At 38.1% G+C, this 1,609-nt stretch overlaps 1 protein-coding gene across 2 annotated transcripts; it reads right to left on the reverse strand.

Annotated features, from left to right (window-relative positions):
- Nucleotides 1-227: 227 nt before the first annotated feature.
- Nucleotides 228-1,051, reverse strand: LOC126618073 (uncharacterized). 2 transcript variants are annotated; one of them, XM_050286171.1, is made up of 3 exons: nucleotides 845-1,051; nucleotides 591-739; nucleotides 228-435 (listed from the first exon to the last, which is right to left on the reverse strand). In XM_050286171.1, the coding sequence occupies exons 1-3, from the start codon at nucleotides 848-850 to the stop codon at nucleotides 417-419; spliced, it is 174 nt and encodes a 57-aa protein (XP_050142128.1). In that variant the 5' UTR covers nucleotides 851-1,051; the 3' UTR covers nucleotides 228-416. The 2 variants fall into 2 exon arrangements, with proteins under 2 accessions (XP_050142128.1, XP_050142129.1); XM_050286172.1 differs by having other exon boundaries at nucleotides 587-739.
- Between the last annotated feature and the right edge of the window lie 558 nt (nucleotides 1,052-1,609).

Consider the following 1,609-nt stretch of genomic DNA (forward strand, 5'->3'; position numbering starts at 1 on the left):
CTGCCTTATACAATCATACACATGGAAAACACATATCCGATTGTAAATTGAATTTCACATACCGGAACAAATTCAGATCTAACTATGCAGCTCAAAACAAAACCATAACCGATAAATTTTCTATACAACCTTATATGAATGGCTAATTATTCAAAGGAATCACGAACATGGGCAACTATATTGTAATTGACAAGCATCAATTCTAGCGGAATAATGAAATCAAGAGGTACAAAAACAGAATCGAATCACATGCATATATCATTGTACAAAATCTAGTTCAAATAACCCATATAACAGATTTGAAGTTTGAATGAATGTACATTTGTAAATGACGGATCCATCAATGCCTCTCAGCTTTTCAACTTCTCAACACGAAAAATCGAATCCGAAATCCTTGTAATTTCAATAGTCTCTCTCTATATCAAAACTTTGCTCCTGAAATACCAACAGATATTCCCAAATCAGATTCAGAAACAATTCTTTAACTTGAACTAAGCAAAAACTTAAGAAACCGGGGCAATTTTACAAATTTGGAAAATTAAGGGGGTTGGGAATGATGAAATCGAAAAATATGAAAAAGGCACACCTACGTCTGTTTGGAGTACGAAGAGGAAGTGGGGACGCGCTTGTTACGGAACATCATGTAACCGACGGGTAAGACTACTCCGATCATCATGATCGCCGCTCCGATTACGTATCTCAGCGGGCTCGGCGGTTCCACCTCTATCAATCTCCTGAACTGCACCGCATACGATTAAACCCCCATTATTCACAATTTTCATAAACAAATAGATACAGATCTGGATCCATAACTATGGAGAGAGACAGAGAGAGAGAGAGTTACAGGCATTGTTGGGGCTCTGAAGGTTGAGAGAGCGAGAAGCCGTCCGGAGGTGACGGAGAAGGCGGCGGAGGATCGTTTAGTTTGACGACGAAGGGAGGAAGAGGGTCGCCGTTGAGCTTGAGCCCTTGGGTCGGGAATCAATGGCTCATCACAAAGTTGTCAACTCGAGTCGTCACTTCGCAATGTTGTCGTCTTTGCTTTGGGTAGCGTTTGGATTAAACCTTTAGCTAAGTGGGCCAATAACAGCCCAAGTTTGTTATTTCCATGGACAGTCCCGTGGCCATCGAGTCCGGTGACACTTGTCAACGTTTTATTTTATTTTATTTTATTTTGATGCATCAACGTTTTATTTTGGCTAAATTGGATTGTTCATCCCTGTGGTCATAGGACACTTGCATGATGACCCCCGTGGTGAAAAAACTAGGAATTAAACCCCTGTGGTCTAGAATGTTAGCAAATTTAGTCCAAAAGTAAGATTTCTGTTAAAGGACTGTTAAAAGTTGGGGTAAAACTGTATTTTCAGTTCCAATTGACATTGAATTAGGGCTTTTTTTTATTTAAAAAATTAAGCATTATTTTTTTTGTTAATTGTTATAAAAAAATTATTTATTTTAAATGTCAATTGGAACTGAAAATACAGTTTTACCCATACTTTTAACAATCATTTAACAGAAATCTTACTTTTGGACTAAATTTGCTAATATTCTTGACCACAGGGGTTTAATTCCTAGTTTTTTCACCACGGGGGTCATCATGCAAGTTTCC

This window comes from Malus sylvestris, chromosome 4, assembly GCF_916048215.2.
Source record: "Malus sylvestris chromosome 4, drMalSylv7.2, whole genome shotgun sequence".
Classification (NCBI taxonomy): domain Eukaryota; kingdom Viridiplantae; phylum Streptophyta; class Magnoliopsida; order Rosales; family Rosaceae; genus Malus; species Malus sylvestris.